This window comes from Rhinatrema bivittatum, chromosome 10 (assembly GCF_901001135.1).
Source record: "Rhinatrema bivittatum chromosome 10, aRhiBiv1.1, whole genome shotgun sequence".
NCBI classification, from domain to species: Eukaryota; Metazoa; Chordata; class Amphibia; order Gymnophiona; family Rhinatrematidae; genus Rhinatrema; species Rhinatrema bivittatum.
In genome coordinates this window covers 20,372,345-20,395,979 of record NC_042624.1, presented here as the reverse complement: position 1 = coordinate 20,395,979, position 23,635 = coordinate 20,372,345, and the positions used below count along the sequence as shown (strand labels likewise).

Sequence of the window (23,635 nt, the reverse complement as noted above, 5' to 3'; positions counted from 1 at the left end):
CGAGACTTCCAGCTTCCTCTAAACCTCCTCAGAGTCTTCCATACCCTTTCAAGTCCTTGTCTGAGTCCTCCTGGTATCCTGAGTCTTTCACGTCCTCCTGGTATCCTGAGTCTTCCAAACAACCTGAGTCTTCCTCATATCCTGAGTCTTCGTCTGAGTCCTCAGTCCAAGTTCTCCAAGTATACTGACTTTTGTCCGTGTCTTCCAAGTAACCTGAATCTTCTGTTCCAGTTCCTTGTCTCGTCTTGTTCCTGCCCTCAGCCTCCATCTCGCCTCAAGCACTCATCGTTCCCTAGCGGCGGGTCTGGAAGGGCTAACTGAGTGCCCAGAGGGCTACTCCTGAGACCAGCATTGCTTGGCTGGGCCTCACTGGTGCGTGCAGGTCCGTGGCGGGCTGAGCCTGCCTTGTTCCAGTTTCTGTCGTTCCTTGCCTGGTCCGGTCCAGCCTTGTTCCCACTCTGCCCGCGCCTGTACTCGTTCACCTCCCTCGGTGTGCGTCTTGGGGCGCCTCCCTGAGCCGCCCAGTGGCCCAAGGGCTCACTATCTCCCAGAAGCAGGTGACCGTGCCTCCCGCATCCCTCTATATGGACTCTACGGTCGCGCTCGCAACAACTAGACTGGTTACAGCTGTAGAAGAAACTGCTTTCGCTGGCCAGAAGGTATTACTGGCAATTTTACTTCGTATTAGGCGTACATCAGCTCAAACCACAAATCTAAATCCATTTGAAATAATTACTGGATGCCCTATTCAGTACCCCCCTGCTCCAGGGATGAATTTAACTGAAATGATTTATCTTGATTAATTGATTCAATGATCTCATATTGCAAAATACTAACTGAAGCTATTGCTAGAACATCTCACTAGGTCAAAGAGGCACTGCCAAAACCTGGAGTGGATATTGCACATGGAATATAACCTGGTGATACCATTCTCATTCGAAATTTCCTTTGAGGAACAACTCTTGAACCTTGTTGGGAAGGGCCCTATCGAGTTCTTCTCGCCACATCCACGGCTGTAAAGGTCAAAGAGAAAAAAGCCCGGATTCACGCCTCCCACATCAAAGTTTGCAAGCCAACAATAGGAATAGAAGCAGATGGTAACAGACCAGGACAGAAAGCAGATGACTGAACAGACCAAACTCCAAACCAAGAATAGAAACAGACAAATACTTAAAGCAAGGAGTGTGAACATAATCCCTCCTCCTTTGCCTATTGCCTTTCAAGATCACACCATGGAAACACTGAGAGGAGAGGATCACCTTGCTGGTGGCTGAAAGGAATCAGTAAGTTTTTGCTTGGGACATTGACATTGACTTTTTTAAAAGTATTGGGGCAAAGTTAACTATTTGGGAATATTATTTAGTGTGTTTGTGTGTTTGTGCCTTTAATAGTCAGTCAGTGAATAAAACAAGTTAGACTGTTTGCATTTTAAATAGTCAGTCAATAAGGTAGCAGTAGGTAAGCAGTAAATACACAAGTTAGACTGTTTGTATTTTAGTCAGTCAATAAGGTAGCAGTAGGTTGGCAGTGAATAAATAAACAAGTTAGACTGTTTGTATTTAGTCAGTCCAATAAGGTAGCGTAGGTAGTGTGTTTATTTTTTAAAAGTCTGCCTGACTATTAAAGTGTCCTCCAGACTTTTAAAGAGCTAAGTGTTTTATTTAATAAATAACTGAGTGCATTGTATTGAAAAACAAAAAAAACACAAACCCCCCCCCCCCCCCCCACAAAAAAGTAGCCAGAAGCTAGAAATAAGCTAGGAGCAGTATATACCAAAGTAAAAAAGTTGAATAGTTCAGCTCAGTTACTCACCTTGGAAAGGTGTTGAGGTAGTGTGATTAGGTTTGAATAGAGAACAACATTTGTTAATCAAGGGAGCTGTGAGTCACTCAGGCTGACTAAATAAAGTTAGACTGTTTGTAATTCCCAACCCTCCCACCCCTTGCCCACCCACCCCAAGCTCATCCCTTAATTTATAGGCAGGTGCCACTTGCACAAAAAAAAAAACAAAAAAAAACAAAAAAAAACCCCATCAACAAAAACTTTACTGAGAATTCGATCAGACTCCAGTAGGCCACTACCAGACATATAGTGAATTCACTAATACATTTAAAGGAACTTAGACACATTCCTACTCCCATAGCAACCTAAAACTTAACTAGGAACTGATCAAAATTGAGATGAAGGCAGCAGTCCAGCAGCAAGAGGGGGGCTTTCCAGTCTTTTGCATCGAGTGTCACATGTATGATTTTTTACCCACCGGTGAGAAGTTGTACATGTGCATGCGATGCAAAGAGCTCCTGGCTCTCAGAGAACGAGTCCGATCTCTGGAGGCTAGAGTGGCAGACCTGGAGGAGCTGAGGGAGACAGAGAGGTATATAGATGAGACCTTCAGGGACATAGTAGTCCAGTCCCAACTTCAGACTGGCAGCCCTGGTGCTGCCTTGGAGGAAGAAGGTCTCATAATGGGAGAGCACCAACCAGATGTAACAGGAAAGGATCCTGTAGCAAGGACCTGCTCTCTAGGTGATGCATTGTCCTTTCGCACTGAGGATATCTCCCCAAGGCCTACTGCCCAGGAGGGAAGGGTTAGGTCGGCCGTCATAGTTGGTGATTCGATTATTAGGAATGTAGATAGCTGGGTGGCAGGTGGGCGTGAGGATCGCCTGGTAACATGCCTACCTGGTGCGAAGGTGGCGGACCTCACGCGTCACCTAGATAGGATTTTAGACAGTGCTGGGGAGGAGCCGGCTGTCGTGGTACACGTGGGCACCAACGACATAGGAAAATGTGGGAGGGAGGTTCTGGAAGCCAAATTAGGCTCTTAGGTAGAAAGATTAAATCCAGAACCTCCAGGGTAGCGTTCTCTGAAATGCTCCCTGTTCCACGCGCAGGTCACCAGAGGCAGGCAGAGCTCCGGAGTCTCAATGCGTGGATGAGACGATGGTGCAAGGAAGAGGGATTCAGTTTTGTTAGGAACTGGGGAACCTTTTGGGGAAGGGGGAGTCTCTTCCGAAGGGATGGGCTCCACCTTAACCAGGGTGGAACCAGACTGCTGGCGCAAACCTTTAAAAAGGAGATAGAGCAGCTTTTAAACTAGAACAAAGGGGAAAGCCGACAGTCGCTCAGCAGCGCATGGTTCGGAGAGATGTATCTTTAAAGGATACTAATGATGCATTAGAATTAGGGCATCCCGACAGTGAGGTTCCAATAATTAGAAAAGTAGTCCAAGTGCCTGTAACTAAAAATTCACCTGAGCTAAAAAATTCTAACTTATCCCTATCAATTAAAAAGCAGAATAAAATACAATCAAAAAACAAACTTTGAAATGTTTGTATGCTAATGCCAGAAGTCTAAGAAGTAAGATGGGAGAACTAGAATGTATAGCAGTAAATGATGACATAGACTTAATTGGCATCTCAGAGACATGGTGGAAAGAGGATAACCAATGGGACAGTGCTATACCGGGGTACAAATTATATCGCAATGACAGAGAGGAGCAGTCGGGAGGAGGTGTGGCGCTTTAATGTCCGGGATGGCATAGAGTCCAACAGGATAAACATCCTGCATGAGACTAAATACAAAATGAATCTTTATGGGTAGAAATCCCTTGTGTATCAGGGAAGACTACAGTGATAGGGGTATACTACCGTCCACCTGGTCAAGATGGTGAGATGGACAGTGAAATGCTAAGAGAAATTAGGGAAGCTAACCAAATTGGTAGTGCAGTAATAATGGGAGACTTCAATTACCCCAATATAGACTGGGTAAATGTATCATCGGGTCACGCTAGAGAGATAACGTTCCTGGATGGAATAAATGATAGCTTTATGGAGCAATTGGTTCAGGAACCGACGAGAGAGGGAGCAATTTAGATCTAATTCTCAGTGGAGCACAGGACTTGGTGAGAGAGGTAACAGTGGTGGGGCCACTTGGCAATAGTGATCATAATATGATCAAATTTGATTTAATGACTGGAAAAGGAACAGTGTGCAAATCCAAGGCTCTCGTGCTAAACTTTCAAAAGGGAAACTTTGATAAAATGAGAAAAATTGTTAGAAAAAAACTGAAAGGAGGCAGCTACAAAAGTAAAAAATGTCCAAGAGGCGTGGTCATTGTTAAAAAATACCATTCTAGAAGCACAGTCCAGATGTATTCCACACATTAAGAAAGGTGGAAAGAAGGCAAAACGATTACCGGCATGGTTAAAAGGGGAGGTGAAGAAGCTATTTTAGCCAAAAGATCTTCATTCAAAAATTGGAAGAAGGATCCAACAGAAGAAAATAGGATAAAGCATAAACATTGGCAAGTTAAATGTAAGACATTGATAAGACAGGCTAAGAGAGAATTTGAAAAGAAGTTGGCTGTAGAGGCAAAAACTCACAGTAAAAACTTTTTTAAATATATCCGAAGCAGAAAGCCTGTGAGGGAGTCAGTTGGACCGTTAGATGATCGAGGGGTTAAAGGGGCACTTAGAGAAGATAAGGCCATCGCGGAAAGATTAAATGATTTCTTTGCTTCGGTGTTTACTGAAGAGGATGTTGGGGAGGTACCCGTAATGGAGAAGGTTTTCATGGGTAATGATTCAGATGGACTGAATCAAATCACGGTGAATCTAGAAGATGTGGTAGGCCTGATTGACAAACTGAAGAGTAGTAAATCACCTGGACCGGATGGTATACATCCCAGAGTTCTGAAGGAACTAAAAATGAAATTTCAGACCTATTAGTAAAAATTTGTAACTTATCATTAAAATCATCCATTGTACCTGAAGACTGGAGGATAGCAAATGTAACCCCAATATTTAAAAAGGGCTCCAGGGGCGATCCGGGAAACTACAGATCGGTTAGCCTGACTTCAGTGCCAGGAAAAATAGTGGAAAGTGTTATAAAACATCAAAATCACAGAACATATAGAAAGACATGGTTTAATGGAACAAAGTCAGCATGGCTTTACCCAGGGCAAGTCTTGCCTCACAAATCTGCTTCACTTTTTTGAAGGAGTTAATAAACATGTGGATAAAGGTGAACCGGTAGATATAGTATACTTGGATTTTCAGAAGGCGTTTGACAAAGTTCCTCATGAGAGGCTTCTAGGAAAAGTAAAAAGTCATGGGATAGGTGGCGATGTCCTTTCGTGGATTGCAAACTGGCTAAAAGACAGGAAACAGAGAGTAGGATTAAATGGGCAATTTTCTCAGTGGAAGGGAGTGGACAGTGGAGTACCTCAGGGTTCTGTGTTGGGACCCTTACTGTTCAACTTATTTATAAATGATCTGGAAAGAAATACGACGAGTGAGATAATCAAATTTGCAGATGACACAAAATTGTGCAGAGTAGTTAAATCACAAGCAGATTGTGATAAATTGCAGGAAGACCTTGTGAGACTGGAAAATTGGGCATCCAAATGGCAGATGAAATTTAATGTGGATAAGTGCAAGGTGATGCATATAGGGAAAAATAACCCATGCTATAATTACACGATGTTGGGTTCCATATTAGGTGCTACAACCCAAGAAAGAGATCTAGGTGTCATAGTGGATAACACATTGAAATCGTCGGTTCAGTGTGCTGCGGCAGTCAATTAGAAAAGGAATGATGAATAAAACGGAAAATGTCATAATGCCTCTGTATCGCTCCATGGTGAGACCGCACCTTGAATACTGTGTACAATTCTGGTCGCCGCATCTCAAAAAAGATATAATTGCGATGGAGAAGGTACAGAGAAGGGCTACCAAAATGATAAGGGGAATGGAACAACACCCCTATGAGGAAAGACTAAAGAGGTTAGGACTTTTCAGCTTGGAGAAGAGACGACTGAGGGGGGATATGATAGAGGTGTTTAAAATCATGAGAGGTCTAGAACGGGTAGATGTGAATCGGTTATTTACTCTTTCGGATAGTAGAAGGACTAGGGGACACTCCATGAAGTTAGCATGGGGCACATTTAAAACTAATCGGAGAAAGTTCTTTTTTACTCAACGCACAATTAAACTCTGGAATTTGTTGCCAGAGAATGTGGTTCGTGCAGTTAGTATAGCTGTGTTTAAAAAAGGATTGGATAAGTTCTTGGAGGAGAAGTCCATTACCTGCTATTAAGTTCACTTAGAGAATAGCCACTGCCATTAGCAATGGTTACATGGAATAGACTTAGTTTTTGGGTACTTGCCAGGTTCTTATGGCCTGGATTGGCCACTGTTGGAAACAGGATGCTGGCTTGATGGACCCTTGGTCTGACCCAGTATGGCATTTTCTTATGTTCTTATGTTCTTATATATCTATTTTCTGATCAGTAGTATACTACTGCCCTACCCACACCTTACAAACACTTATAGTGCTTTGATTCCTTTAACTTAACTTTGGATTTGTATGAAATCTGGACAATAAGCTTTGGGTCATTTCGTCCCACTTCTTGATTCAATGAATTAGACTACCTTCTCTATTAGTAATGCTACTCAGTGTCAATATTTCCCACTAAAACTTCCTGACTCTCCTGCAAACTTGTGTGTTCAATGGATCAAGTCACAAGCAAAAGTACCTTCCACTGAACTTAATTGTAATAAAACTATTAAGGTATATTCCAGTGCTACCAGGCCAAAGGCCTGGAATTCTTTTCATAAAGATACTACACCTATTGTATAACTCTAAGTCCAGTTCATTAACAAATTTTTTATTAAATCAGCATGCGAAGGATTGTGTCATAAATGTATATATACGCTGTATTTATTTGCTCATAAAAATCAATGTGATAGTTTCTTTATATAACATTTAACATATTTATGACAACATATTTATGACAAGCTTTCACATAGCGATTTAATAAGAAATGTACTAATGAACTGTTTTTAGTTATACATTAAGTATAGTATCTTTATGAAAATAGTCTGAGCAATTCCAGGTCTTTGGCATGATCCTGGTAGCATTGGAATATACCTTAGTTTTATTACATAGTTCAGTGAAAAGTACTTTTGCTTGTGACTTAAATGCAAAAAAAAAATCTTTTCGAAAAAAATTATCTTGTGGTACTGCAATCATGTATAAAGAGTGGCTGGTGGTCAGTTAATAGGTAACCTGGATGGTACCTTAATTAGTGAATATATGAAACTACCACGCTTACCTTTTTATATTTTGTTTATGGACAGATAAAGCAGTTGTTTCCACCACATTTTTGATACAACTGAGATGTGTTATTGGCTTTTTCAACTGGTCACATGGTTAACCCACGGAGTGGAGATTTGTTTCTATTTTTGATTAATTATATCTTTCAAAATCTGGTAACCCAATAGCCCCGGTCTTCCAAGAACCCATTAACTAAATTAGTTTCAATCTGAGTTTCTTTCATTGCCATAGAAATTTGGACAACATCCCATGTAATTTCCTGATGCCCTTTTTCGGGATCCACAGCAGAAAGAGTCACATCATGTATAACCATTTTAGGAATAAAACTATCTTGAAAAGATTAACTCTACCAACTAATAAACGTGGGAGAGAATGCCATTGAGCCAACTTGGCCTTCATCTTTACCAGCATGGATAGGGATGTTAACTAGGGATGTGAATCGTTTTTGAACGATTAAAATTATCGTCAGATAAAGTGCACGATACAATACAAATGTCCACGATTTATCGTCAGGGGCATTTGTATTGTATCGTTAAATAGGGCACACCAAAAAAGCCCCTAAACCCACCCTGACCCTTTAAATCGACCCGACCCGTCGCTATTTTTTTTTTACGGAGGCCCGCGCCGCAAAAAAAAAAACAAACCCATCTGACCCTTTAAATCGACCCCCCCCCCCCCCTCCCGACCCATCGCTAATTATTTTTTTACGGAGGCCCGCGCCGTAAAAAAAAACCCATCCGACCCCTTAAATCGACCCGACCCATCGCTATTTTTTTTTTACGGAGGCCCGCGCCGCAAGAAAAAAAACAACCCATCCGACCCTTTAAATCAACCCCCCCCCTCCCGACCCCCCCAAAACCTTTTAAAGTTACCTGGTGGTCCAGGGGGTCCTTGGGGGGCCTCGGGGAGAGAGCCAGGGGGTCCTCGGGGAAAGATTTCCCAGGCATCAGTGGTTCTAAAAAAAAAAATGGCGCCGATGCCCCTTTGCCCTTACCATGTGACAGGGTATCCGTGCCATTGGCCGGCCCCTGTCACATGGTAGGAGCACTGGATGTCCGGCGCCATCTTTACTCATCAGCCCATATTATACTATGGGCTGATGAGTAAAGATGGCCGGCGCCATCTTTAAAGATGGCGCCGGCCATCCAGTGCTCCTACCATGTGACAGGGGCCGGCCAATGGCACGGATACCCTGTCAAATGGTAAGGGCAAAGGGGCATCGGCGCCATTTTTATTTTATTTTTTTAGAACAGGTGATGCCTGGGAAATCTTTCCCCGAGGCCCCCCTGGATCTCTCCTCTCCCCGAGGACCCCCTGGATCTCTCCCCGAGGTCTCCTGAGGCCCCCCTGGACCACCAGGTAACTTTAAAAGGTCTTGGGGGGGTCGGGAGGGGGGGGGGTCGATTTAAAGGGTCGGATGGGTTTTGTTTTTTTTTTTGCGGCGCGGGCCTCCGTAAAAAAATAATTAGCGGTGGGTCGGGTCTGGAGGGGGGGGGGGGGGGGTGTCGATTTAAGGGGTTGGATGGGTTTTTTGGTTTTTTTGGCGGCGCGGGCCTCCGTAAAAAAAAAATAGCGATGGGTCGGGTCGGGAGGGGGGGGTCGATTTAAGGGGTCGGATGGGTTTTTTTGTTTTTTTTGCGGCGCGGGCCTCCGTAAAAAAATAATTAGCGATGGGTCGGGTCGATTTAAGGGGTCGGATGGGTTTTTTTGTTTTTTTTGCGGCGCGGGCCTCCGTAAAAAAATAATTAGCAATGGGTCGGGTCGGGTCGGGAGGGGGGGGGGGGGGTCGATTTAAAGGGTCGGATGTGTTTGTTTTTTTTTGTGGCGCGGGCCTCCGTAAAAAAATAATTAGCGATGGGTCAGGTCGGGAGGTCGATTTAAAGGGTCAAATGTGGGTTTTTTGTTTTTTTTTTTTGCGGTGCGGGCCTCCTAAAAAAATGTGAATTGGAATCGGAAATGATTCCAATTCACATATCTTAACGATCAGATTCGAGCCCCCCCCGCAGCCAAATCTGATCGTTAAGACGATCTGGCACACGATTCACATCTCTAATGTTAACCTAATAGAGCCTAGGAGCATCTGAATAAAGATTAATCCCCAAATTTCTAAACAAGTCTCCCACCCATTTCAAAGGAAAATCTGGACCCCAAAGAGTTTGTACCCGCATCAAAGTGCCCATAGCCTCAGATTTATCTAAATTAAGTTTCAACCCTGAGATAGAAGCAAAAATAGCAAATTCCTGTATCTGCCTTCAAAGAATTAACTTGGTTAACTAACATATCTGCAAAAGTAGCAAATTTAATGGAGAAATTACTTACCTGATAATTTTGTTTTCCTTAGTGTAGACAAATTGACTCAGGACCTGTGGGTTTATGCTCCCCTGCCAGCAGATGGATTCGGAGCAAGCTGATGTCACAGTATATATAGCCCTGCAATGACCTCAACATGCCAAGTATTCTCTTCAAAAGCAACTGCTGACAGACTAGCAAAAAACCTGATTGAAAAACCTGATTAAAAAAAGGTAACCAGAACTGTACTCAACCAACCAAACACTGAACTCATGTAAGATTCGAAGTACCGCAAAAGCTAGGGACTAGATGAACACTTACTAGAAATCCCTGGGGACCCACAACCCTACAGGAGGACTATTGACAGACTCATGTGGCAGCCAAGGGCGGGAAACTGAGTTCATCTGTCTACACTAAGGAAAACAAAATTATCAGGTAAGTAGTAAGTTCTCCATTTCCTAGCATATAGAAAGATGGACTCAGGACCAGTGGGATATACCAAAGCTACTCCCCAACAGGATGGGAGGCTGCCCGCAGTCCAGTCAACACCGCATGGCAAAGGCTGCATCCTCCAGGGCCTGCACATCCAGACAATAAAACTTGGAAAAAGTGTATAAGGACCATTGCTGCGAGGACTTACTCCCAGGTTCCTCCCTGCTCTATGGACCTGCATAACTTCACTACAGATTCCGAGTACTTCATTGACCGTACGCTCTCGGCATTCCCCGCCCCTCAGGTAATGCTACTTCGCTCCTAGACTCTTGTTTCTCCAGCTGAGTCTGACGTCAGCTGTGCTGTCGTACTATGGCCCGCCTTCATGTGTCACTCTCTCCTGCTCCACCTCCAGGACTGCTGTATCTCATCCTGCAGCCAAGGCTCCGCCTCCCGACTGTGAGGCCCAGCGGGGCTCCTCCCCCTGGTCGATTACACCTCTCACCTCGGCCTAATGACCCACTCACTTACTTATTCTAACAGAATCCCAACAGATTGCCAAGTCCATGGACCCGGCCCAGCTTTCGGGCCTTCAGACCATCCCCGGTCTGGCCCAACAGATTGCTGACCAGCAGAAAGTACTGGAGAGCTTGGCTAACGCCATAAATATTTTAAATAACTGGCTGGATACTGCCGCAACGTCTGCCAATCGTGCCACCAGTGCCCTTGCTGGCACCTCTTTGTTTTTCAGGAGACCCCTTGTCCTGTAGAGGCTTCATGAATGAGTGCAACATGCACTTTTCCTTGCAACCAGCATACTTTCCTGATATGGCTACTAAGACAACGTACATCCCCTCCCTATTGGAAGGGAAAGCCTTGGTATGGGCGTCACCCTTGTGGGAACGAACAGACCCAATCCTTCATGACCTGCCGGGCTTTCTTGCCCTTTTCCGTTCTTGACAATCCTGCTCACAAGACCATCGCCGGTTCCACACTGCTGCACCTACATCAAGGTTCCAGATCCCTCACTGAGTATGTCACTGAGTTTAGAACTCTTGCGTCCGAACTACATTGGGATTTGGGCTGCCTGCGTGCGATGTTCCTTGAGGGGCTGAGTCCACACATCAAGGATGAGCTAGCAGCTCGGGAACTACAGGACACCCTGGATGCCCTCATAGATCTCGCAGGATGCATTGACTGCCATCTTCGTGAACGCTCTCAAGAGACCAGAGCACAAAAAAGGGTGGCTGCGGGAATTCCTCGCACTCATCCTGCGCCTTCCACAAAGATCGCGGCTCCACTAGAGGCCAATGAAGAGGAACCTATGCAGATGGACCGTAGTCACTTATCCTCGAAGGAGAAACGTCGCCGCCTACGTTCAGGACTATGTATGTATTGTGGTCAACCCGGACACGCGGTTCCAGCATGCCCACTCATTCCAGAAACTTCCAGGCCTAGGTCCTGCCAGAGGACTTGTCCTAGGCCTGACATCACCCTCTCCTCCATTAACCTTACCCGTCTTACTCAGGAACCTTGGAATTTCACACCCTTGCCTTAGTGGATTCCGGGGCCAGTGGTAATTTTATTCTCCGACAGCTGGTGGAGCATCTCCGGATCCCCATGGTCCACACTCCTACGCCACTCCTGCTCTCCTCAATCCATGGTGAGCTGTTACCCGGCAGAGTTACTTGCTCCACAGTTCCCATCCAGTTGCGTACCGGATCCATGCACACAGAGACCATTTCTCTCCTCGTATTAGACAAGGCCATTCATCCAGTGGTTCTTGGACTTCCATGGCTGAAACTCCATACTCCACAATTCAACTGGGATACCTTACAACTTTCCCATTGGGGCAACGCCTGTCATAAGGGTTGCTTGGAGGTCGTATCACTGCTGCCTTGTTTAACCACCATGATGTCTCTTCCAGGTCTTCCGCTACAGTACTGCATGTATGCCGATGTGTTTTCTAAGAAAGCTGTGGATACACTACCACCTCACCGATCCTTTGATTGTGCAATTAACTTAATTCCTAATTCTGAGCCTCCTCGTGGAAGGGTATACCCACTTTCGTTAACCTAAACCAAAGCTATGTCAGACTACCTACAAGAGAATTTGGCTAAGGGGTTCATTCGACCTTCTAAGTCTCCCACTGGAGCGGGATTCTTTTTCCTAGGGAATAAGGACAGCTCCCTCCGACCGTGTACAGATTACCGAGGCTTAAACGAAATTACCCAGAAAGACAGATATCCCTTACCGCTAATCTCAGAATTGTTTGACAGGCTCCAAGGGGCCAAAATATTCTCTAAATTGGATCTGAGAGAGGCCTACAATTTAGTCTGGATACGTCAGGGAGTTGAGTGGAAGACCACTTTTAACACCCGTGTCGGTCACTTCGAATAGCTGGTAATGCCTTTCAGCCTTTGTAACGCTCCAGCGGTATTCCAGAACATGATGAATGAGGTATTCATAGACTTGCTCTACCAGTGCATTGTAGTCTATCTGGATGATATTCTGGTGTTTTTACGGGACCTCCAAAGCCATCACAGAGATGTTTGCAAAGTTCTTCAGCGTCTACGAGACAACAGTTTGTACGCCAAATTGGAGAGATGTTCCTTTGAACAAGAGACTGTTCCCTTCTCAGTTATGTGGCATCTAGTCAAGATTTCCAAATGGACCCTCAGAAGACCAAGAGTATCCAGGAGTGGCCCCAACCAACGAGTCTCAAGGCACTTCGCAGATTCCTGGGATTTACGAACTACTACCGGTCATTCATTCCACATTACCGCTCCTCTCACCGTCATGACTCGGCAAGGGAGCCAACCCCTCGCAGTGGTCGTCTGAGGCTATACAAGCCTTCCAAGAACTTAAAGACGCATTCCTCAGAGAACCATGCTTGCGAACCCGGATCCCTGACGACCCTTCATCATCAGAGGTCGATGGATCAGATGAAGGCATTGGTGCAGTTTTGAGCCAGCATTCCGCCCATCATACTTTACCATCCCTGTTCATTCTTCTCTCGCCACTACTGGAATCGGGGACAAAGAATTATTAGCAATTAAGCTCGCCTTCGAAGAATGGCGCCCCTGACTCGAGGGGGCTCAGCACCAGGTCACGGTATATACAGACCACAAGAACCTACAATACCTGCACCAGGCACAATGCCTTAACCATCGGCAGGCTCGCTGGTCTCTCTTTTTACTAGGTTCAATTTCTTGTTAAGATACCAGCCAGCCGACAAAAACACTCGAGCCGACACTCTTTCCCGGTCCTTCACTACCGAGGACGTCCCGGACATTCCGCAGCATATCATCAATCCAGATAAAGTTCTCCTCTCTGCCACTTTCACTGTTCCACCTAGGAAGACTGTGGTTCCCCGTCCTCTACGTAAAAAAATTCTTCAATGGGCACATGATTCCCTGTTGGCGGGCCATCCAGGTCAGGCTAGGACCCTATCACCCCAAAGGTGACCACCCCACTGGTGGCCAACCTTGAGAGATGCTCAGGCATACGTGGAGTCATGCCCCACTTGCACCTGCCAGAAGCCACTGACGGATCAACCCTGGGGTCTGTTGCAACCACTACCCGCCCCCAGTGAACGATGAACGCACATTGCCAATGGCAACATTACTATCTGGGTTACAGTGGACCGGTTTTTGAAAATGGCTCACTTTGTGGCTCTACCTGGCCTACCCTCTGCTCCGGAGCTGTGAGACTGTTTATCCGCCATATATTCCGACTTCACAGACTCCCGAAGCATATCCTCTCCAACCGGGGAGTGCAATTTACGAACAGGTTCTGGAGAGCCCTATGCAAGAAATTTGACATTCCATTAAATCTTATGTCTGCTTATCACCCTCAGGCCAACAGACAGATGGAGCGACAAACTGGACCTTAAAGCAGTTTCTCCGGGCCTACGTCAACTCACATCAAAATGATTGGTCCGAGTTATTGCCTTGGGCTGAATTTGCTCAATTCCCATCTCTTTGCATCCACTGGGTCTTCACCCTTCCAAGTGGTATACGGACACCAGGCCTTACCCGTTATCCCTGTCCGTGGCTTCTCCTGCGGCACAAGCCACCGCTCAAGAGTTGCATAAACTCTGGGAGGATACCAAGCACCTCTGAAGTCAAAAAAATGCTACAATATGGGCAAGGCAATGGGGATAAATTGTGGCTTAGTACTCGATTCATTCGCCTGAAACTACCCGCAGTTCGCTTTGCTCCAAGATACATCGGGCCATTCCCTTTACTTCGTCAGTTGGGCCCAGTTATATACAGTCTACGCCTACCTAATTCACTCAGGATTCATAACGCCTTCCAGGTCTCCTTACTTAAACCTCTTGTTCTCTCCGAGTTTTCCAAGAAGCCGTCTGAACCGCAACCTCTAGCCTCTGAGGAGAATATCACTTATCAAGTACAAAACATCTTGGACATACGGAAAAGAGGAAGACATTGGGAATACCTGTTATCTTGGGAAGGCTTTGGACCAAAAGAAAACAGTTGGGAGCCAGCAGCGAACATTCTCGACAAAGAACTGATCAAACAATTCCACATATCTCATCTGAGAAAACCTAGACCCCTGGGGAGGACCCCTAAGAAGGGGGATACTGTTACGCTCCGCGACCACAGACGGCTGCGGCCGCCATTGCTCACTTCTCTTTTCACTACTCTGACTCCATTGGGTGAACTCGCGGCTTCGGCCAGCTACCACCAGCCTTCCGGCCTCCATTCCCAGGCCTGCTCAAGCAGCATAAATGCTGCCGACCGCCATGTTACCCGTGGGGTTCCCTAGGCGCGCGCTTTCTGACCAGCTTTAACCATGTTATGACGGGAACCTCGGCAGCGTCCCTAACTGATGGCGTCACACTACTCCGATATTTATATTCGCCAGCCTAGAAAGCTGGCGACTTGGGAACGAGTTCACTAGCTGCTTCTTACAGCTTCACTTCAGCTTGTTCCTGTTTCCGTGGTGAGACTATTGGGTACCCGCTTCTCGGGGGCCTCCTTCGTCTCTCGGCTAACCACTCCTCGGAGGACCTTTCATCCGGACTTCAGCCTGCCTCAGTCCTGAGATCTTCTACGGAACTTCTACTTGCTTTCAGTTGATGTGAGTACCTCTTGCTAGATCCCTGTGGTGTCTCTACATGGGAATCCTCTCTGGTGTACCCCGCTCTGCAGACCATTGCCATGAGGAGTCACTTCCAGGTTTGCCCCTGCTCTGCAGGACCCGCATCGTGTCACCATCAGAGAAACCCTTGCTGGTGTACCCTGCTCTGCAGACTATTGCCGTGAAGACTTGCTCCCAGGTTCCTCCCTGCACTGTGGACCTGTGCTGTGATACCAGAGAACCCTCGCCGGTGTACCCCGCTCTTCGGACCATTGCCGTGAGGACTTAATCCCAGGTTCCTCCCTGCTCTACGCACCTGTGCAGTGATACTATCAGAGGAACCTCCTGCATAACTTCACTACAGATTCAGAGTACTTCATTGACTGTACGCTCTCGGCATTCCCCGCCCCTCAGGTAATGCTATTTCGCTCCTAGACTCTCGTCTCTCCAGCTGAGTCTGATGTCAGCTGTGTTGTCGCACTATGGCCCACCTTCAGGGGTCACTCTCTCCTGCTCCACCTCCAGGACTGCTGTATCTCATCCCGCAGCCAAGGCTCCTCCCCCTGGTCGATTACACCTCTCACCTCGGCATAAGGGCCCACTCACTTACTTATTCTAACATAATCCCAACAGGAGGATCTTGTTGAGGCCTCAGAAGGGGCATAAAAGCCCAATGGTCATGCTTTTAACTGCTGGATCCTAGCAGTTCGCTGATGCTGCGCTCTTGGGGACATGCGGCCGCAGACCTCACAGTTTGCCTGGTCATGATCCGGACCTAGGCAGAGATAACAAGATTTGTGGCCATCAGTGACCGATATAATCTTGTCACAGGCATAGAATTTAAATCCTGATCGAAGCATCCTATCTGAAATGGTCCTTTCCTGTGGTTTCTGATGGTGTTTTGTTCTTTTTTTTTTTTTTTACCTCACAACAAAGATTTCTCTCAGGAGAGCTCCGTGTGCAATCAGTCACGCGGAAAAAACTTGGACTGAGGAGCCTCAGGCAATCGCGGAAAGATACAAGAGGGAGCACCTAGCTGAAAGACTTTACTAATCTTAGACATACCCAGACAGCATGGCTAATTCAGCTGCTTATCTATGTGAAAATGTATGTGAAAAATGTCTCCATGCAGAGCACGGATAAAAATAAAACTGAAGAGTTGAGGCAACTCCTGAACATGCTCAGTAGAGCTAAAAAGCTCTATCAGCTTTGAGAGAAAGTTTTTATGTTCAGTGGTGCCTGATGTCTAATTCTATTCAGCTCATATCTAATTCAGCCTGCTTATCGACGAAAAATGATCCAGAATGCTTCAACTTTATTGGTCCTCTGTCCTGTCTACTTGCCTACTTCTGCCCCAGCAAGGCTGCTACCCCACACAGGCATTGGTTTACTATAGTTATCAGTCCCATGGGGATGCAAACAAATTCAAACATTTTTGTTAAATTCATGGGTGCCTTCCATTTATTTTGGGGTCCATGAAAGAAACAAAAATGGTATCATTTCAAAATGAATGCACATTCCTAATTTATGTAATTTATTTTATACCACTGAAATTTCTATATTTTTATAGATTTTACCCCTATTGCAGGCAGATCTGCAAAACATGGCCATGTTAGGATTATATGTTTTAGTTAAATTTGGCTTTATGATTCTTCTTGACTTTTTGCTATTAAATTTTTGTTAAAAAAAAGTTTAGCGTATGATTGTTTTTTGCTTATTGTTGTTGACTGAGTTTATAATAAATGTGTTTGTTAGTTTGTTTTTACACTACTTTCATCATCACTTTGACTGATTTAACCATATATAATTCATTTTAGATTAAAATGGACATCTTTTAAGATATGCTGACCAAGGAAAACATACTCAGGTGGAGAAAGGCATAAATCAGTTAAATAAATGCTGAAGGCACAAAAATGATGAATTATAGTGCTGATGCTAAATACCTGGAAAAGAGGCCAGAGAGAAATACTTTTATGTTGATGCGTGGATTAGGCATTATGCCAGCATTCAAGTACAGGTAATCAACTCGTTGGTACCTATGAGAAGCAAAGAAAGTTAGGAACAGTATTGACAAAAGTCAGTTTAAGTGTCTTGCAAAGCATTGCTAATAGCAGCAAATAAATAACCTGTGCAATTCCAGCCAGCAAAAAACTAACTGGAAAGCAACTTACTCATTAAACAGGTCATTAATTACTCATTGTACAGGTCCTTGGTGAGGCCTCACCTGGAGTACTGTGTTCAGTTTTGGAGACTGTATCTCCGAAGGGACAGAGACAGGATGGAGGCGGTCCAGAGAAGGGCGACCAAAAAGGTGGATGGCCTTCATTGAATGACTTATGAGGAGAGATTGAAGAATCTAAATATGTACACCCTGGAGGAAAGGAGGAGCAGGGATGATATGATACAGACTTTCAGATACTTGAAAGGTTTTAATAATCCAAAGAAAACAACAAACCTTTTCCGTTGCAAAACAAATCAGCAGAACCAGGGGTCACGATTTAAAACTCCGAGGAGGAAGTCTCAGAACCAATGTCAGGAAGTATTTCTTCACGGAGAGGGTGGTGGATGCCTAGAACGCCCTTCCAGAGGAAGTGGTGAAGACCAAAACTGAAGGATTTCAAAGGGGAATGGGATAAATACTGTGGATCCATAAAGTCTAGAGGATGGGAATGAGAAGAGGCATGGGGGTGGCTTGCGGGAATGACGGCTACTACCTGGAGATTAATATCCTTGTTCAGTGTACATGTACACGGTTGATGCGACTCCAACATTGCTCTATGCTTCAACGGCAAGAGGAAATGTGGAAAAAGGGATTTGCATCCACATAGAGGCAGGGGAGTGGCTTGCTTGTTGCGGCGGTTGCTACCCCAGGCCAAAGATGCCTGATGCTTTGCTTTCAATGCATATCCAGTGTAGCTCTCTGCTTCAATGGAAGGGGGAATGAAGAAGGGATGATTTATATTCAGACAACTACCAACAAGGTCTGAATTGCATAGTCTGGGTAAAACAAATGGGCATGGGTGTAGTTTGCTTGTTCAGGCGGTTACTACCCCGAATCAAGCCTGATACTTCACTTAGAATACATATCCAGCGCAGCTCACTGCTTCAACAGCAGGGGGAATGAAGATAAGAGGATTTGTATTCAAACAACCAACAAGGACTGAGTTGCACAGGCTGGGTAAACAAGCGTGGGAGTAGCTTGCTTATTACGGCGGTTACTACCCCAAATCAATTGGCTGGATGCTTCACTTGGATGCAGCTCCAGCACTGCTATCTACGATGGCGGGGGTGGAAGGTAAATAGAACCAAAAATGTTATTTAAAGGGACAAGAGTAACAGAAAAGTACAAAAAAAAAATGAGTGTGGGGGCTTGCTAGGCAGATTGGATGGACCGTTTGGTCTTCTTCTGCCGTCATTTCTATGTTTCTATATGATAGTAGACCCAATTCCCAAGCCTGGCTAATGCTCCTCTGGCAAGTCAGGGCAGAGCATGCTGCACAGGCTCTGTGGAAGAGAAAATCTCAGTCATCACACAATATTGATGTCTAGTGGCCAACTTGGGGAGAATGCATAACAGGTGCTAAAAAGGGTCCGGCTCTGTAGCTTCTGGCAATTATGATGATGGCTGGGCAAGATGGGAGAGGAGAGAAGTAATAATGAAAGAAACCCAAGGAGTTACAAATAAAGACTCATTATTCTGCAGCTCCAGTAAAGGCCAGATATTGTGCTTGATAGATCATTTGTCTGACCCTGCGTGGCACCGCTTATATTCTTCTGTTCATAATTGAGCTAGAAGCGCAAAAGGAGGGTAATCTACTGGACAAAAAAAACACACACACAAACACACCTCCAACAAATTCAGTTTTCAAAATAAAATATAAACATACTGAAATCCATGTAGCTGTAGTTTTATTTTGTATATAAGAGCAGGTTTACTCACCGTAAACGGTGTTCTCCGTAGATAACAGATGAATTAGCCATGCTGTCTGGACATCCTCCGTGCCACTAGGTGACAGAGCTCTCAAAGCAGAAAACTGATCTTTGTCAGAGAGGCGCACCTGCTTACAAGATCCCATGCTGCCTCAGGTATCCTCAGTCCGTATCAAAGCAAGACTAGATGCAAGGGATAAACTGTTCGGGGAGGCAGAAGGGTCAGCATGGCTAATTCATCTGCTATCCACGGAAAACACGATTTACGGTGAGTAAACCTGCTCTTTTCACGTAGAAAAGCAGCATGAATTAGCCAATTATTTAACATTTTTATATACCGAGGTTCTGGTAACAATGTTACTAATCGCTTCGGTTTACATCTAACTTTGGAATGACTTAACATGTGTGTCTTACAGAGAACAAGGAAATGAAGAACTGGGAAATAATTAAATTAAATTACATAACACATTATGAAAAAACAACATTTTAAATAACAGAAATCTAACATACTAGCGATTAGGGTCAATCATGTAACAAGTGGTCAATCGTTGGCAAGAGGAAATAGTAATTGTTTTTAGGATTGTTAAGCAGTGGGATACATAATGAGTTGACCAGGGTGGGAGAGTGATTAGTAAAGTCCAACTCAGGCGTAGGCTTGTGTGAAAAGCCAGGTCTTGAGTCTTTTTTTGAAGGTAATTGGGCATTGTTCGAGCCTAAGGTCTGAAGGGAGAGAGTTCCATTGGTTAGGGCCCGCTGTGGAGAAGGCTCTTTTGTTTGAAGATATTTTGATTGGAGGGGCTTTTAGGGAGCCTTTTTGTGCAGATCTCAAAGGACGGGAGGATGAATGCAGCTGCAATGGGATCCTGAGATCGAGGTGTGAGGTTTTGTAGATAGATTTGTGGATGGTTGAGAGAGTTTTGTAGAGGATTCTATATTTTATAGGGAGCCAATGGAGATTCTTTAAAATTGGAGTAATGTGGTCCCTTTTTTTTGCTTTAGTTAGAATCCTAGCAGTGTCTATTCCTAGCTGTCTGGGAGTCCCCAGCTAATGTATTGAGCGCATATAGCCCACATCATGAACATGATGTAAATGAGGAAATGCGCTCAAGGCATAGACCATAGGTGGACAGTTTCATGATGTTGTTGTCGCTGTGGTTCAGCCATGTGCTACTGGAGAATTGTGCTTGTCTTGTGTGCGTCATTTGCAGTCTGCCCATGAAGCAGTAGCTTAGCAGATATAGTGAGGACCCTGGGGGTCATGTTACAAAGTGCCTGGATAGGTTCTTCATGGAGATGATCTAGTGAAGTAAGCACAGTATGGACATGGTGCGTGTTATGGGCTGTGGATTGGGACTCTGAATGCTGTTGAAAGTAGAAAAGAAAGAAATTCGAGATCCAAGTCAGAGTGTGTACCTGAAAACAAAGTGTTTCGGGCATTCGGTTAAAGGAGACAGAGCTGTGGGGCTCTACATTCGGAAGTAGTGTGACATCGTGAAAAAGCAAATGTTTTTGTTACAAAACACCATATGGAGATTAAGTTTGCTCTGTTAGGCTAGAGGTTTTGGGAAAAACCTGAAGGGCAATGTAATGTTAATGCTCTTGAGTGAGAAATTTTCACCTGCCATGGTGAAAATGTTTGACCAGGCTGTTAGCCTACTAAGTGCCTCGGATCGATGAGTTGCCTGGCAGAAATGACAAACTGAAAAAAAGGGCAGTCTTCAAGCAAGGCAACATGGCATAAGAAGTGTGCAGTGGCTGTTATGGAGGGAGCATGGCCGTGCCCTAACACTTTGTCCACATCCCATGGAATTTATGTGCTTTCAGGTCAGATCCGGAGACACCCCCCCCCCCCCCCCCGACATGAACTCTGAGTTGAGCGGGGGAACAGATACTGGATTTATATTGATGGGGTAATGGCAAGGGATATGGTACTGCCCTATGCCGACACTGAAGCTGGTCCAAAGGCTCCGACAAAGTAGATGGAGGAAAATGGGACCTGGCTTGGCGGACAGGCGAGTGGGTTTGCGCTAACAAAGTACCCGAAGGTGCAGTGTGATTCGTTCCGCCGGTAGTTCATGCTGGGAGAGTAAGTTCTGCGAAGAGACCAGAAGAACTCTAAGCGTCAAGAAAAAAACTCAGCACCTGGGATCTGAACCGTGCAAGTCGCAGATTGTTGAAGCGGTGGAGCAACCACTGGTTGGATGAGAAGGCGTGGGATGTTCCCCGAGGGATCGGTTGGTGAACAATAACTGAACTAGAGAAGCATACCACGACTGTTCAGTCCAACGCCAGAGCGACAAACTAGGCTCGAGGCATGTGCGATGCAATGCTGGGACTGTGCCAGGAAGGTCGATAATGGGAGTAGAATTCTCTTCAGACCAAGAGGAATGTGACCAGTGGTAGATAGCGGGCAGTTGAGCTGCATCCGCAGATGGGTTGAACATACCGATCTGATCAGATGCGAAGAGGTTAAGATGGTAAAAATGCCGAGCGTGTTTTCCCGATCCCAGAGGTTTTTTGTTTGTTTGGTTTTTTTTTTAAGTTGTATAGGTTACAAACCCTGGGCAGAAAGTAGGAAGCAGGCAGATGGATATGCTGCTGTGCAAGGAGTAGGGGATCTGACCGTCCCTCTTTGGTAAAGCTGAATAGAGGAAATTGGCTGTTTGAGTGGAGCAGGAGAATGAGTCTGCGGAGGAACTGCCCAAGTGTCCGAAGAGCGGGTCGGGGTTGATGTATCGCATCTGCCTGCAGTGGCAACAGTCATTCAATCCGTAAGTGGGTGACATAAGGGAATGCCTTCCTTGGTATTAACGTATGATATAGGATATGGCAAGCCTGTCGTCAAAGCCGATGTGGTCAGCCCGTAGTCAATCTCTGCAGCTGCTAGGAGGGAGCGAGCCAGCTGCGGAGGGAAGATGAAAAACAGACCGTATTGGGTCCAGTGAGAATGAGACATATGGGGTCGTGAATGAGGTACAAGATAGATTGAGGATGCCCTGCGACAGAGGATTGTGAGATTCGTTAGGCTGAGGGTCTTGGTGGTCGTTGGTAGTACGATGAACCTGCATTGTCAGGGCCTGCACCTGAGACTCAGAAGGAAGGACCTGCCCTGAATGAGCGAAAGAAGCTACGATGAATTGCAAGAACTGGGTGGTTTGCAGATGAGACTCTGCGGCAGCGAATCATCTACCCATAGTAATCAGGCAAGAGGAAGTTTTTGGGTAGATTGGTCACCGGGTGGTCTGGCTAGCGGCCACCCGCAGGTAGTCGTCTAGGTAGGAAAATATATATGTGGATCCCCATGTCGACAAAAAGGTGTGCCAGTGCCACTGTGGAACCCCTGGTGATAGGAACCCGTGGTGTAGAGAATCCGTTCCTCATTAGGCATCCTCTGGGAGAACGAAGGTTCGGGTTGGATGTAGGGTATCGTACCTTTTGCGAAGCGAGCAAGCTCAGGTGAAGGTGGGGGGAGAGGGTGCCATTGTGGGAGGAGATGGCTGATCCCCTTAGCAGAAACCTGTAGAACTGATTGTGGTGGTTCAGGCGGACCAGGTGCGGCAAGAAGAGAATCGGAGGGAGTGCACCCTCGTATGACGTGGAGAGCAAAGGTTGATTGAGCTGTGCTCTCAGAATAAGATGAAGTGGGAGTTCTGTCTCCTACTAAAGTTGGTAGAAACCCTGGAGCCCTAAAAATTTTAAAAATTGCTCCTGGATGCTTGCGAGGGGGTTCAGGAACGCCCTTGCCTACTTTGCGAATGTAAAGGTTAAACGACACCAATGGGTCAATAGATCTGATATGGTTGGCAAAGACAACAATAACAAAAAAAAAAAAAAGTAGTCTAGAAAGATGATCTGGATGAATCATCCCCGGACAGAAACATGGCTCCACTTTCTGTTTCCATAGTTGAGAAAGGGTGTTGAAAGCTTATATTTTGCCAGGGAGAAGTAATATGGGAAATTGACCCTTGATTTTCATGGTTCAGGGTCCACTGCTCGGACCACCAGGTCACACTTTAGTCCAGAACTTAGACTGTTTTCGTCCGCTTGTCATCAACAAGAAGTCGGGAAGACAACTGCGCCCGTCCGTAAGGAAGCTCGGTGACCAGCGGTAATAGTGTTGGGTGGATTCATATGTGAAGAAGATCTCGTTAAGCTTCTTGTATATCATGCAGTGCTCAAAGGCTGAGTGCCCTGGGACAAAGGGCCAGAGACAGGAGACATACATGAAAGACTGCGCCGTATAAATTATGTGTGAGTCTCCATTGCCGTAAGCAGCACTATAGATTGGAGCACCTTTCCATCGAAAGGGTCGAGATATACCTCTCTTGCCGGATGGTTATGGGATGAAGGCCAGAAGACTGTACTCCCCTGATGTTTATCTTCGTACTATTTATTTTATATATATATATATATATATATATATATATATAAATAGTATAAATATAAATAGTATAAATATATATATAATAAATAGTACGAAGATAATATATATATATATATATATATATATATATATATATATATATATTTTTTTTTTTTTTTTTTAATTGTATGTTCCCTCCCGATCGAAGACTGAGGGAACTGGGCTCTGAAGTATTAGATTTTCATAGACTGAAGACTGAATTCGAGAGGAAATGGTCGGTTCTCCGAGGGGGAACTCCCAGGCTTTGTTTGCACGGCAGGCTCCGCCGGGGTGTCAGAAAAAATTCTGGAGGATTTCGAACAACTGTTGTGTGGCTACAGACCGCACGAGTATTCAC

General features: G+C 45.4%; 1 protein-coding gene across 1 annotated transcript in view; it reads right to left on the bottom strand.

Annotated features, from left to right (window-relative positions):
- HSD17B7 (hydroxysteroid 17-beta dehydrogenase 7) overlaps positions 1-23,635 on the bottom strand; it is a gene marked incomplete in the record, with an annotated part of 167,007 nt that overhangs the window by 98,110 nt on the left and 45,262 nt on the right. Inside the window, 1 exon segment of the mRNA XM_029617811.1 lies at positions 16,889-16,981. Within this exon segment, the coding sequence (XP_029473671.1) occupies positions 16,889-16,981 (93 nt within the window).